We start from the raw sequence: 13,085 nt of genomic DNA on the forward strand, positions 1-13,085 counted from the left end.
ATTTTAGTCATCTTTTCTTCAAAATTCAGTGTACCTGTTCCTCTACCTTTCATGAAGCCTTCACTGATCTATCCAATGCAATATTAATTACTCTATCCTATGAGGTTCTAAACAATTTTGTTTATACTTTTTTTTTTTAATATCAGGCTATTTATTAGATTTGGTTGTACTATTTGGTTAACTAGGTTGCAACTTCTTGAGGACAAAGACTAGATTCTATTTTTCTCTGTAATTCCCTGGTTATCCTAATTAACTAGTTATTTCCTTAGTTATCCTAGATAACTGCCTTTTAACATAGTGAATGCTCAATAAATGTTTGTTGAATGAGTACTTGTTTTGGAACTCTGAATCCATTTTCCATTTACTGACCTACAAACTTTTAGAAATCCAATCTGGAGGTAAAACACAAGTTAAGATAGTCATACTGTAATTAACTTTTACTAATAAGAATGAAAGAGAACATTAATGTTGACAATATAGAACAAGACAAAATAACACCTAGTTGTTTCTTTCTTGACACAATAAGCAAAACATTAAAAAGCAAAGAAAGCAAAAATCTGGTAAGAAGATATAGATCACAGTCTGACAGAAGGATTGGAATAGATCAAGCTTTTGTTTTGTTTTGTTGTGAGGAAGATCAGCCCTGAGCTAAGATCCATACCAATCCTCCTCTTTTTTTTTTTTTGGCTGAGGAAGACTGGCCCTGGGCTAACATCCATGCCCATCTTCCTCCACTTTATATGGGACGCCGCCACAGCATGGCCTGACAAGTGGTGCGTTGGTGTGTGCCCGGGATCCGAACCCGGGCCGCCAGCAGCAGAACGTGCGCACTTAACGGCTAGGCCATGGGGCTGGCCCCTGGAATAGATCAAGCTTTTGGGCAATAAATCTCTTAGCGGTGTGATCTATAAATACCTGAAAGATATCCATATTTTTCTGGTTAATAGCATCCTAGATCATATCATATACTTCCCTCCATGCTACTCAGACCACTTGCTTTATCATCTTACTTGATATGCCTACCACTTTTGAAAGACATCGTCGATTCGATAAACATTTACTGAGCATCTACATTTGTTTGCTGTATGATCCTGATTTCAGTAAAAAACAAATAACATAAAAAACTTAATTAGGGCCGGCCCCATGGCTTAGCGGTTAAGTGCGCACGCTCCGCTATGGTGGCCCGCGTTCGGATCCTGGGTGCGCACCCACGCACCACTTCTCCGGCCATGCTGAGGCTGCGTCCCACATACAGCAACTAGAAGGATGTACACCTATGACATACAACTATCTACTGGGGCTTTGGGGGAAAAAAAAAAAGGAGGAGGATTAGCAAGAGATGTTAGCTCAGAGCCGGTCTTCCTCAGCAAAAAGAGGAGGATTAGCACAGATGTTAGCTCAGGGCTGATCTTCCTCACCAAAAAAAAAAAAAAACTTAACTTGAGAAAATCAAGTTCTTCAGGTAGGCTGTACAAAGCCTTAACATTTTGGATTTTCAGGTATCTACTGACAGTAAGAAATTATGAATGAGCCAGGCATTATTCCATAGGCACCTATTAAATCACGGTCATTGGGGTCACAGTGCTTTCATTTTCTTACCAAACAATCGGGAAGCTGAACCTTAGAACAAAAATACGTGGTGTTGGCAAGGAGTGACTGTAAGAGCAGGCTTTAAATATATTACAGAATCACTGCTATCTAGCCTACATCTCTTCCACACTAGCAAAGAGATAGATAAAAGGCAATGTGATGAACTATGAATGTTCTCCTCAGAGAATTTCAACATTTGGACTGCATAACTCAAAAAAAGTCATTCAGAAAATAATAGGCTAGGACCGGCCCCGTGGCTTAGCGGTTAAGTGCACGCGCTCCGCTACTGGCGGCCCGAGTTGGGATCCCGGGCGCGCATCGACGCACTGCTTCTCCGGCTATGCTGAGGCCGCGTTCCACGTACAGCAACTAGTAGGATGTGCAAGTATGACATACAACTATCTACTGGGACTTTGGGAGGAAAAAAAGGAGGAGGATTGGCAATAGATGTTAGCTCAGAGCCGGTCTTCCTCAGGAAAAAGAGGAGGATTAGCGTGGATGTTAGATCAGGGCTGATCTTCCACAAAAAAAAAAAACAAACAAACAATAGGCTAAAGGGTATTCAAATCTAATTTGACTCAACAATTATTTCTTGAATGCTTAATATGATCTCCACATTCCAATCCAGGGCAGATAAAGAGAATCCCTCTGACACATTACAAATAAAGACAACCAAGTCACTTCTCTGAGCTTTAGCTTTAATCATCTGTAGGATAAGGTTAAAACACTTCCATCTGAGATAAGTCTAGCACACTGCCTGGCTGAATTTTAAGCCCCCATAAGAACTGATCTGGCCTTCTGGTGTTCTACCAGACCATGTATGACCTAGAGTTCTGGAATCACGCATATAGGTATCTTTCAAAATGATACTCATTTAAATTAGGCAACTATAGTAATAATGAAAGGAAGAAACTCAAACATTTACTTTAAGGCAGACCATTTTTTCTCTGGATTACTTTCATAGTGTCTTATTTGGCCTCTGATTTCTGTTCCATCCTATGATCCATTCTCTCCCTGCGAGCTTTTCACAAATCAGATCCGATCATATTACCCCTTTGCTTAAAATCCTTCAGTGGCTTCTCACTGTCCTTAACGATAAAAACCAAAGCCACCAAACTAGGCAGTTGGTATAGTCCCTGCTTACCTCTCGAGTTCATCTTTTTTTTTTTTTTTTAAAGATTTTATTTATCTATTTTTCCCCCAAAGCCCCAGTAGATAGTTGTCTGTCATAGCTGCACATCCTTCTAGTTGCTGTATGTGGGGCGCGACCTCAGCATGGTGGGAGAAGCGGTGCGTCGGGGCGATCCCGGGATCCGAACCTGGGCCGCCAGCAGCGGAGCGCACGCACTTAACCGCTAAGCCACGGGGCCGGCCCTAGAGTTCATCTTGAATCACGTTCTCGTATGCTCTCCGTGCTAGCACAATGAGCTTCGTTCAGCTCCTCAAACCTGCCATGTTACCCTCCTGCCACAGGTCTTTTAAACATACGGTTCACTTTATCTGCCACACTCTTCCTTTCCTCCAAACTATGCAAATTCTAGTCATTCTTTGGACTTCTTTCTCAGGGAAGTCTTTTGTGGAACCCCTGCATGAGGTTAGGCATCCTTATTATACACTCTAATAGCACCAAGTACCTTTCATTCGTAATACTTCTTGCTGTTGAAATTTTACATTTATTTAGGAGAGTATTTGAGAGTTATATCTTCCTCACTATAATATAAACTTTAGAAAGGCAGGGACTATATCTGTTTTTGCTCACTATTATACTCCCAGCATCTACTAGGTACTTTTAAGCAGGTGCTTAACCATGTATGTTGAATGAGTAAACAAACGATCTTTGACTTCTGGCAGTCCATTGTTAGCATCTTATAAATTAGGCTTAGCCTTAAGTTTGCCTGTATTCTCGTATGTTCAATTGTTAAGGATCTCTGGAAATCTCTACGAAAGAAACTCTGTGGCACATAGAAGAATTATTTTGTAATTCAAATAATTACCATCTAATTACTCCATTATAAAATATGAGGATTTCCTAAGAACCTACTTGTTTAATTTTGTTGTAAATGAAAGAACATGGTGAGTAGAAAGAATATATCCAGGATTTGATGCTAGAGACCTGTGTTTAAATTTGTGTGCTAGCACTTCAGTAGTGTGATTTTGGGGGAATTACTGAACTTTTCTCAGCCTCAATTTCCTTATCTGATAAATGGAGCTCTATTTCTTGGACTTGCATGGATTAAGTGATATGATACACGTATATTGCTCCTAGTATACTGACTGGCACACATTAGGCACTTAAAATCTTTTTCTTTCCCATCTCTTAGTATAAACAAATTCAATAAATATAATTTGTAGTTTCCATTATATAACATCTCCCAGCATATCTGCCACAATTGCTTATTTTGTAACAAATAAGCCACAAAAGACTCAAATGCTTCTCCAGCTACCTTAGTACTACTGATCACCAGGAAAATTTGACACATATATATGTACTATGGCCATAAAGTCCTAGAACTTTAAATTTTTTGTCTTTTTAAAATTAAGTGAAAGGGCCGTCCCTGTGGCTTAGCGGTTGAGTGCGCGCGCTCCGCTGCTGGCCGCCCGGGTTCGGATCCCGGGCGCGCACCGACATGCCGCTTCTCTGGCCATGCTGAGGCCGTGTCCCACATGCAGCAACTAGAGGGATGTGCAGCTATGACATACAACTATCTACTGGGGCTTTTGGGGAAAAAATAAATAAATAAATAAAATTAAAAAATAATAATAATAAAATAAAATTAAGTGAAAGAAAAATATTCAAGAATTCTATCCATTTCTGATTTTAAATCAAGCTTCGCTCACAACATCATTCCTTTATCATCAATTCTTAAGAGGGTCAGAAAGGGATAGTAAACTCCCATATACCCCAGAAGTAAAACTTGCCACTTAGAGAACCCCCCATACAGCTTCCATCACCACTCTGCTCAAGCATCTCTAAGTTCCTGAGTGATGGTGTCTCTTTTGGGGGAATGGGGTGGGGAATGGACTATTCTTTAAGGCATCACAAATAGGTAGCTCAGATTAGCCCTCTGGTTATCCATCTACTTTTGCCCAACTGCTGGCGTGGACATGTCCCTAAAAGAATATCACTCAGTGCATCAGCTCAGGAGTTCTACAAATTAAAGCCAGATGGATGAAATGCTGCTAAAAATGAAGCCAAACAGAGCAACACCCCTTGCCTCCAAAAAAAGTTTAGAAGAGAAATCCTACAGATTAAATTAAATAAAAGATAAATCAACAGCATAAAAATTAAATGGCAACGTTCCTTACTTGCTCTTCTTAAACATGAAATATTATTTAAAATATAAGCAAACCTCTGTAAGTTACACAACTAATTCAGACTTAAATGTGACCACAGAAATTGTTCTGTTTTGTTCTTGTTTTTGTCAGAAAAGAAAATACCTGCCCTTTTTTAGACATAAAAGAAATGGAGAGTAATAAAAGCTTCAGACAATACAAGAAAGTATAAGGAAAAGAAAATCACTGTGGAATTTTCCTATTATACATTACAATCTAATTTCTAGAACTCTAATTTAGTTTAGTTCTACATCAGTGGTTCTCAATATGGGCAATTTTGTGCCCCAAGGGACATTTGGCAATGTCTGGAGGGGCATTTTTTGGTTGTCACAAATGGAGGGGGCATCTAGTAGGTAGAAGCCAGGGATGCTGCAAAACACTACAATACCCAGGTCAGTGCCTCCCAAAACAAAGAATTAGCTTGCCCAAAACATTAACAGTGCCAAGATTGAGTACACTGAGTACATTACCATATAACTGGATTATTCTACTAGCCTGTATGTCTCCCTAACTCTAGTCTTGTCCCTCCTTCCTCATAGCACCAGATTAATCTTTCCAAAGCAGTGCTTTCATTACATAATTCTTCTGTTCAAAAACCTATAATGGCTATTCATTACCAATACATTAAATCTAAACTCCTTAGCCTGTATGTTAAGTCCCCTATAACCTGATTCTACCTGGCTAGCAAAACCTTATCTCTTCCTGCTCTCAATGTCCATTTTATAATATTTTACTGTTCTCTTGTTCCTAAACACCATTGTCAACTTTGGGCTTTTGCTCATGCCATTTCACGCCAAGAATATTCTTTCTCTTCTTTACCAATTCAAAGCTTTTTCATCTTCTAAAGCTTTAAGTTCTACTCCTTCAAGAAACCTTTCCCATTTTTCTGGTTTATGAAGATCTCTCTCTTTTCTGAATTTCTTTATTATTATCCTTACAATCAAATACATACTGACTTATCACGTTATCCAATTGTTCTTGTTAAGCATTCTTATCTTCCCAACAAGACTAGATCCCTCAAAAGATTAGAGGTTATATCTCCACATTTCTACTGGTTGGTTTCACAAATACCTTCAACTGAATTTGTCCAAAACAGAATTCTTAATTGTCCTCCTTCAAACTGTCCCCCCTTCAAAAGATTCTCCATTTATGAAATGGCACCACCAAAATGAAATCCAGGCAGCCATTCTTGATCCGCTCCCCACCCCCCAATCAATTTCCATGTCTCATTGGTTCTATCTTCAAAACAGCTCTTGAATTTATCTACCTCTTTCCTACTCCACTGCTACTCTGGTCTAGGTTACCTTCATCCTAAGACTGTTTTTACTCTTGCCTCCCTCCTCCCATTACATTTCTCACACAGTACCGAGAGATCCTAACATCTACCTACATCAGATCATGTCAACCCTCTGCTGAAGATTCTTCAATGATTCCCTATCACACTTAGAATGAAAACTGAACTCCTTATAATGACCTTCCATTACCATAACTCCAACCACACTGGTCTTCTTTCAGTTCTTCCAATGACAAGTTCAGCTATGTCTTAGGGACTCTGCACATGCTGTTTCCTCTGCCTGTACTGCTCTTCAAATTAATGTTTCCTTCTCAACCTTCAACTCTCAGCTTCAATGTTACTTGCTCAAAAAGGACTTTCCTAACATCCTCTTTAGATTTTAAGGTTTTAGAACATCTTTTATACTCTTCGGTGCTTGGCACATGGCAGGCGCATAACATTCTTTCCTATTTGATTTTTTCATTGAGGCTGCTTCTTAACTTTTTGCCGTTTTGCAGTACCTCCTTTGGTGGTCCAACTGCAAACTAGACACCTGGGCTTCGGTCAGGTCTCTCCTAGTATGTCTCCTTCCTAACACACTATTTATTGTGTCCTTCTTATCATAGTTTGTAATTATTAGTGTATGATTATTTGTCTAATGCTTTCTCTCTCTATAGACGATAGACAAAGCAAGGGCTATATCAGGACACTAGTCCATACAGGAATTAAAATATTATGTATTTGCAATGACTTCCTCCTCCACCCCCACTCCTCAAAGCTTATTCTCTCAGTTCAGGTACTATGTAGCACTGTCTTCAAGGCACTATCTTGTACCTAAATATAATGTAATCTCCTATTTTCCAAAAGAAAATTTCATAAACAAATGTTTCCGCTAACTTGAATATATACATTTTTGAATGAACATCAAATAATGAACTGCCTATTGATTTATCAATTTACACATATATATTTTAAAAATCACAATACATATTTAGAAATTTCATTTTTTTCTACTCTCATTGAATAGAACAATTTTACTAAAACTGTTTACATATATCTTTGACATCAATAAAGCCTTTTTTTTGGTCATCTAACACAATTTTCCTGAATACACCACCTTCAATTCTAAGTTATTTGAAATACGGTATCCTCTGAATCCATGTTAAATGCTGTTCCTGTACATCTTATTCCAAGCTAAAAGTATTCCTTCACTATCTAATGACCTCTAAAATGATATTATGGGCCGGCTCCGTGGCTTAGCAGTTAAGTGTGCGCGCTCCGCTACTGGTGGCCCGGGGTTCGGATCCCGGGCACACACCGACGCACTGCTTCTCCGGCCATGCTGAGGCCGCGTCCCACATGCAGCAACTAGAAGGATGTGCAGCTGTGACATAGAACTATCTACTGGGGCTTTGGGGGGAAAAAAATAAATAAATAAATCTTTAAAAAAATATATGATTATTAATAAATAAATAAATAAATAAATAAATAAATAAATAAATAAAATGATATTATGTGAATAGTAACCACTTACCACACTGCTCATTATGGTGATTTTTATAAGGCTTGTTTACAACTTCATCCAACACTTCTAACTGTGAAGTCCTACCCCAGGAATAATTGATAAATCTATCAAAATATCACTGGTTTTTTAATCAGTTTCATCAGGTGAATTTTATAAACCTCCAAATTAGCACTGATTGAAGTCATTTAGGGTAGTGTGTCCTCTCCAAACAGTTATATTAAAAATAAAATAATCGACAGAATTTCTGCCTCATAATAGGAGAGATTTTTGAAATGACTCAAATATTAACTAACACTTTTCTATGAGAGATAATTTGGAGGAGGAGCTTATTCTTACCTTATCTCAGACTGGCTATTCCACACTAAAACGTTAAAGAAAATAAAAAGGCAGAGATCAGTTGCTCATTTTTTCTCTCAACTTTTTCCTATGCCTAGTAATACCATGAACCATGAGGCATCCCAAGAAAGAAAACAACTTTCCAACTTACTCTCATCCCTTTACAAATACATGCAATCACTTATTATAGTTAAAAAGAAAAACATATACAGTATCTTTATCTGTCCTAGTTTTCTTTTCTTTTTGTTTGGTCAGGGAAATTGGCCATCAGCTAACATCTGTGCCCATCTTCCTCTATTTCATATATGCGACGCCGCCACAGTATGGCTTGATGAGCGGTGCATAGGTCTGCAGCAGGGATCCGAACCTGCGAACCTCAGGCCACCAAAGCAGAGCGCCTGAACATAACCACTACGCCACAGGGCTAGTCCCCTATTTTTATTTTCTTCCTCACTAATTCTTTCCCATTTTCAGCACTATCTCTGGTCAGTTGATCTTTATCATCCTAGCCAAAATTGCTTGTTCTTCCCTCTGCTCCAGATCTCTTATTTCTTCTTATACTACCTCGTATCTTAAAACTTCTTACCACTGTTCCCAAATCTAATGGATAAAGGTAGTGTGAAAAAAAAAGATAAATTTGACATTTGAGCCTTAAAAATGCCTAAGTGCATTACTGCTAAGAGTACTTTAAGGAAAAGAGGAAACCTGGCAGGCACTATCTAGGAATAGGCTATGTATTTCTTTTCTTCTCCAAGCTCCTATACAAGTTGAAATTATTATTAAATAGTGGTTATAAGCTAGCAATGAAACTAGTTTATCATTTTAGAAGTCTTTTGGGGCCAAAGAAGGCAAACGTATCATTAATTATTAAGACAGAATTACAAGAATATGAAACAGAAATTAAACAACTTGAGTGATCTGCTTATCTATGTAAGAAGGTACAGACAGCAACTTCTAATTTCATGTTAAGCCTCAAAAAAAAAAAATCTTCAGAGACTCTTTACTAGTAAGAGGAATTTGGATGGAAAGAAATAGCTTTGGAAGCACTGGTACAACTTACAAACAGGTAAATTTCCTAAAATAGAATCCCACATTACATTAAATCAAACACTAATAGCTGCTACATGTAAAAAGCCGGGGAAGCAGCCAACTAGCAGAAACTGGTATTTCATCCTGTGAAGAAAAATTAAGGAAATATGGAAGAAGTGATGTACTAAAATATTTACTATTTGATATCACAGGCCTATTAAGGGTATATGAAATAATTTCTAAAATCAGTTTGCTTTATAACTTCAAAATAGAGAAAATCCATGAGTCAATGACAGCAGTTGACAGAGCTCAACTCTTCTAATCAAGTTCAAGATCCTAGGGTGGGTTGACAGTCTCCCAGACTTGGTTCATCACCAAGGGACAAAAGATTCAGTTTCTTCAGACGACAAGGGGAAAAATGACTTGGCACTGCCTCACACACTTCCTGGTGTGGTGAGGACAGTGAAGTGGATGGTAAAACCACTATTTGTCTTTCATTTCCTGAACGCCTTACAAACATGCACAATAAAACACTCCTGATCCCCACCACAGGTCATGGAAAAACCCAGATTTGCCGTTTCCACCCCCTCCCCTTGGATAGGTGCTTGCACCTCAGCACTGGGCCTTGGAGTTCTCTTCTCAGATCATTGTCCAGTGGGAAATTCACTGAGCGAGAAAAGCAACGTGGGCTTGCAAGTCTGTTACCAAAATAGAAATTAGTATTAAAAATACCGATCTACCCTCCCTCCGCCCTCTCACATAAAACAAAAACAAAACCAACCCCCTCCACCCCGCCAACTTGCCCCACCGTTATGAAGCCCGTACAAGCTCTGATCAAATGTGCTTCCCCACCATCCTTTAGGCACGAGAGCACCTGGGGCGAGTTTTCGGCCCCTCATCCCTCACCCCGGCCGGGGCCGGGCCCCTAGACTGACAGGAGGGCCCAGGTGGACGTTGGCTCGGAGGGGAAAGAAGCTATTATCGCCGAACCCCGCTCACACGAGGGGTAGAAGGGACGTAGGACCAGAGGTAACACGGCGTAGGCTACGGGCAAGGCCTCCGGACTGACGAGAGGATAGGCAGGACCCGGCATGGGGGGAGGCGGGAGAGGCAGCCGGGCCTAGGCCGCACCAGGCCGCGGAGTGGCCATACGCTGCTTCCCGACCGAGGCTGCGAGCCAAGCCTCAGAGAACGGGGTTCTCATTACCTGGACGGGTTCCTGCAGCACCGTCATCCTTGAGGCTCAGGCCCACTTTCTGCAGTGCCTCAGGCCCCCCCCGTAGCGGCTCGGCCCGGCCAGCCCCGGCTCATTTAAACTCACCAGCGACCGTTACCGGGGAATGGGGGAGGCCGAGAGACTGCCGAGTACCTCCGAGCGGGACACGGAAATACCCGAAGGGGAGAGATCCGCGCGGGCGCCAGACGGAAAAGCCCGAAGGAGGCCGGAAACACCCGAGGTGGGTCGACGGAGGAGGAGACCGTTGCCGGAAATTGTCGAGGATTACCGGAGACTACCGAGTCCTGTCCAGAGCGTAGGTTTCTTTTCTCGGCCCGCCTTCACTCACGCACGCCACGCCCAATAGGCCACCCTAGGCTGGGCCACGCCCAATCGGCTACCAGCAGGCTGGGCGTGGCGTGCCGGAGCGGGTGGGGAGCGTTACGTGGCTGTGCTGCCGTCTTGATTTCTGCTCAGCTTTTCTTGATTAATTGGTGCGCGGTAGATTAAGCAAAGGGTAAAACATGAGAGTTTGGGGCTGACTTTAATTAATCAAGAAGTATTTGTCTGTTGAGCTTAGGTCATTCATCCATTCCAGAAGTACCTATTCATGCCTCAAAGGGATATAGGAAATTTGGAAGGATTGCCACCCTCCAAAAATTTATTTGGTATTTGTCCTTAAAGAGATTACGGTCGATTTAAGGGAAAAGCAATGTAACTAAGAGTGCTATATTATGTGGTGCCCACTATAAGTGATGTAAAAATTCAGAGGGGAAGAAAATTAGTTGGGATTAAGATGAGGAAAGAAAAAGGGACACAAACTGGGCTTTGAAGGATGGGTAGAATTAGAAAAGAAAGGAGAGGGTAAGTGAAGGAAAGCAGAAATGAGATCAGTCTGATAAGAGTTAAGGTGTTAACTGGAAATAATTAGTTAGATGACCAGATCATGGAAAATCTCGGAAGGCAGGCAGAAATTTTTATAGGAGAGGCTTTGTGGTGTATTGAGAAATTCAGAGGCTTGATTTTGAATTTTCTCTCTTGCACTAACTAGTTTTAGATCCTTAGGCAAGTCACAACCTCTCTGAACTTCTATTTCCCTAGTATGAAAAAAGTGATGAAGAGAATTAAATGCATTAACCCTTGTGGTTGTGTCTAACACACATAGTAGGCTCTTTCAAATTTCTTTCCTGCTCCCTCTCCCCCAAAAATATGTGAACCAGGGAGCTATTAAAATTTTGTTTTTCTGTAGATGGGGAAAACAGTTTTGAAGGTTAATTTTCTGATCAGGACATCTCTAGGCTAGACGTTGGGTGTATATTCCATTGTGTGGCAATTTCCCTTTCTCATTCTCACATTTTATGCAGATAAAATCAGTTTGGAATGGGTCACTCCCTTCCTTTGGATGATGTGGAGGGAGGTCTTTTTTTTTTTTTTTTTTTTAATGCTAGTTGACAGAGCTACTATATTCTTCACCACCAGTCATCTCTAGTTACTGCTTATGCACTTGTAGCCCCATAAAGCGTAGGTGCTAAGGTGATTCTCTGCTGCCCTGTTCTTTTAGCAGAATTATGCTGGATGAATTGGAGTGGGAATAGTCTTCTACAATGACTGATATGGTAGCCACTGACTGTTTAAAGTTTAGTTAAAATCAAGTGAAATTAAAAATGAAGTTCTGGGGGTCGGCCTGGTGGTGTAGTGGTTAAGTTTGCGCACTCTGCTTTGGCGGCCTGGGGTTCATGGGTTTGGATCCCTGGCATGGACCTACACACTGCTCATCAAGCCACACTGTGGCAGTGTCCCACATACAAAATAGAGGAAGATGGGCACAGATGTTAGCTCAGGGACAATCTTCCTCAAGCAAAAAGAGGAAGATTGGCAACAGATGTTAGCTCAGGGCCAATCTTCCTCACCAAAAAAAAAAAAAAGTGAAGTTCTTCAGGAGCCCTGTCCATTCCAAAGACTCAGTAGACATATGTAGCTAATGACTTCCATAATGGATAGCACAGATACAGAATATTACCATCATTGGCTTTACTGGGGATGGAAGATCCAAGACGGCTTCACTCAGATGTTTTGGGCCTTGGTGCTACCTATTGGCTGAGCCCCTCGGTTCTCCTCCACGTGACCTCTCTCTCAGCCTTGGCCTCTCATCAATCGGTAGTCTAGCCCCAGCTTCTTGACTTGGTGGCTGGCAACCAAGCAGGCCAACACAAAAGCTGTGAGGTCCCTTAAGGCCTAGGCCTATAAGTCAAACTCCATCACTTCTTGTTGGTTCAAGTCAGATACAATGCCAGCTTGGATTCAGTGGGAGGAGAAATAGACTCCACCTCTAGATGGGAGGCTAGCAAAGTGATGCTGCACAAGGCATGTGCTGATGGGAAGGAGTGACTGCTGGGAAACTACCGGGTATGAGATGAGAGAATTTGGTAGTGGGAATGGGAAGAAAGCGATGGGTAAGAGATATTACTCTTAAAATTTGATGCTTTTAATTGAACACAACACTCCAGATTTATTCTAATTAATTCAGAATGCAGTAGGACTACTGCTTTTATTATCTGAGCACTTCTATTAAGTACACTAAAGTTTTACTTGCATTTTTTAGCAGTCACATGACACTGTTTGCTCATGCTAAGCTTGTGGTCTGCCGACCCAAGTCTTATATTTGCACAATGGATTCTTGTAAACTTAAATGTAGGAATTTACAACACGGGATACACAGAGATGATATTTTTTGTATGGAAATGTGTATCTGGAGTCAGCATTTAAAGAGTCTGTGGTGCTTG

The 13,085-nt window shown here is 40.8% G+C and overlaps 2 protein-coding genes across 4 annotated transcripts in view; one reads left to right on the forward strand and one right to left on the reverse strand.

Annotated features, from left to right (window-relative positions):
• Positions 1–10,432, reverse strand: part of CDC27 (cell division cycle 27) — a 68,724-nt gene extending 58,292 nt beyond the window's left edge. The window contains exon 1 of one of the 3 annotated variants that reach the window (XM_058561280.1): positions 10,294–10,431. In XM_058561280.1, coding sequence (XP_058417263.1) covers positions 10,294–10,320 — 27 coding nt within the window. In that variant the 5' untranslated portion in view covers positions 10,321–10,431. Of the gene's footprint in view, positions 1–10,293 lie in introns of all 3 variants that reach the window. The other 2 variants (XM_058561279.1, XM_058561281.1) reach the window with 2 other exon arrangements.
• The window catches only part of MYL4 (myosin light chain 4), a 28,735-nt gene continuing 25,631 nt past the window's right edge, over positions 9,982–13,085 (forward strand). Inside the window, exon 1 of the mRNA XM_058561283.1 lies at positions 9,982–10,618. The gene's annotated coding sequence lies outside the window, so the exon portion shown is untranslated. The remainder of the gene's footprint in view (positions 10,619–13,085) is intronic.

This window comes from Diceros bicornis, chromosome 18 (genome assembly GCF_020826845.1).
Source record: "Diceros bicornis minor isolate mBicDic1 chromosome 18, mDicBic1.mat.cur, whole genome shotgun sequence".
Classification (NCBI taxonomy): domain Eukaryota; kingdom Metazoa; phylum Chordata; class Mammalia; order Perissodactyla; family Rhinocerotidae; genus Diceros; species Diceros bicornis.